Source organism: Grammomys surdaster, unplaced genomic scaffold, assembly GCF_004785775.1.
Source record: "Grammomys surdaster isolate TR1022 unplaced genomic scaffold, NIH_TR_1.0 125704, whole genome shotgun sequence".
NCBI classification, from domain to species: domain Eukaryota; kingdom Metazoa; phylum Chordata; class Mammalia; order Rodentia; family Muridae; genus Grammomys; species Grammomys surdaster.
Genome location: NW_021620539.1, coordinates 911,535 through 912,268, shown reverse-complemented (window position 1 = coordinate 912,268; position 734 = coordinate 911,535). Strand labels below are relative to the sequence as shown.

The following is a 734-nucleotide window of genomic DNA, read 5'->3' as shown; positions in this document are numbered from 1 at the left end:
GGCTATAGATAGTTCAATTCAAAGACAGTTCAGAGAGCTCACAGGTCTAAACAAAAGTGTCTCAGGACTCTTGTGCAACAGTAACATTTTAAAGGAAAGTGAGCAGGTTATTATAAAGGACAAAATAATTAGTTCCTTTGTGGGAAGTCACGAGGAGAGAGGGTTCTGTGATGCTGGGGATGTTTTTTTGTTTTTTTGTTTTTTAGTTTGAGACAGGGTCTCACTATGTAGCCCCAGCTGGCTTTGAACTTTGAGATCTGCCCGCCTCCACCTCCCGGGCACTGGCATTAAAGAGGTGAGCCACCATACCTAGCTTTGTTCTATACTTTAATAAAAGCTCTTGATTGGAAGCTGCAAGAAGGGTTCCTTCATGATGACCTGGAGCTGTTCACCCTTTGCTTTGCTGCATGTATGCAGTTTTCCAACAATGAGAAAAGAATGATGGTAAGTTCTCTCATACCTGGTTTAGCATGAAACGCAGCGGGTCGTCTGGCCTTTCATAGACTAGGTTTTCAGTGATCTGCTGAGAAAAAGAACAACGCACCGCAGTTTGGTTCTGAGAGACTTGCAGTCAGCTTGCAGACCCTAGGATGTCTCATAGACATTTAAAAGACATCCACATGTCTCCTAACATTTTCCTTCCTTCCTTCCTTCCTTCCTTCCTTCCTTCCTTCCTTCCTTCCTTCCTTCCTTCCTTCTTTCCTTCCTTCCTCCCTCCCTCCCTCCCTCCCTCC

The 734-nt window shown here is 44.7% G+C and overlaps 1 protein-coding gene across 1 annotated transcript in view; it reads right to left on the bottom strand.

Moving 5' to 3' along the window:
• Positions 1 to 454: 454 nt before the first annotated feature.
• The window catches only part of Tex55 (testis expressed 55), a 4,456-nt gene continuing 4,176 nt past the window's right edge, over positions 455 to 734 (bottom strand). Inside the window, exon 3 of the mRNA XM_028788161.1 lies at positions 455 to 523. Coding sequence (XP_028643994.1) covers positions 455 to 523 — 69 coding nt within the window. The remainder of the gene's footprint in view (positions 524 to 734) is intronic.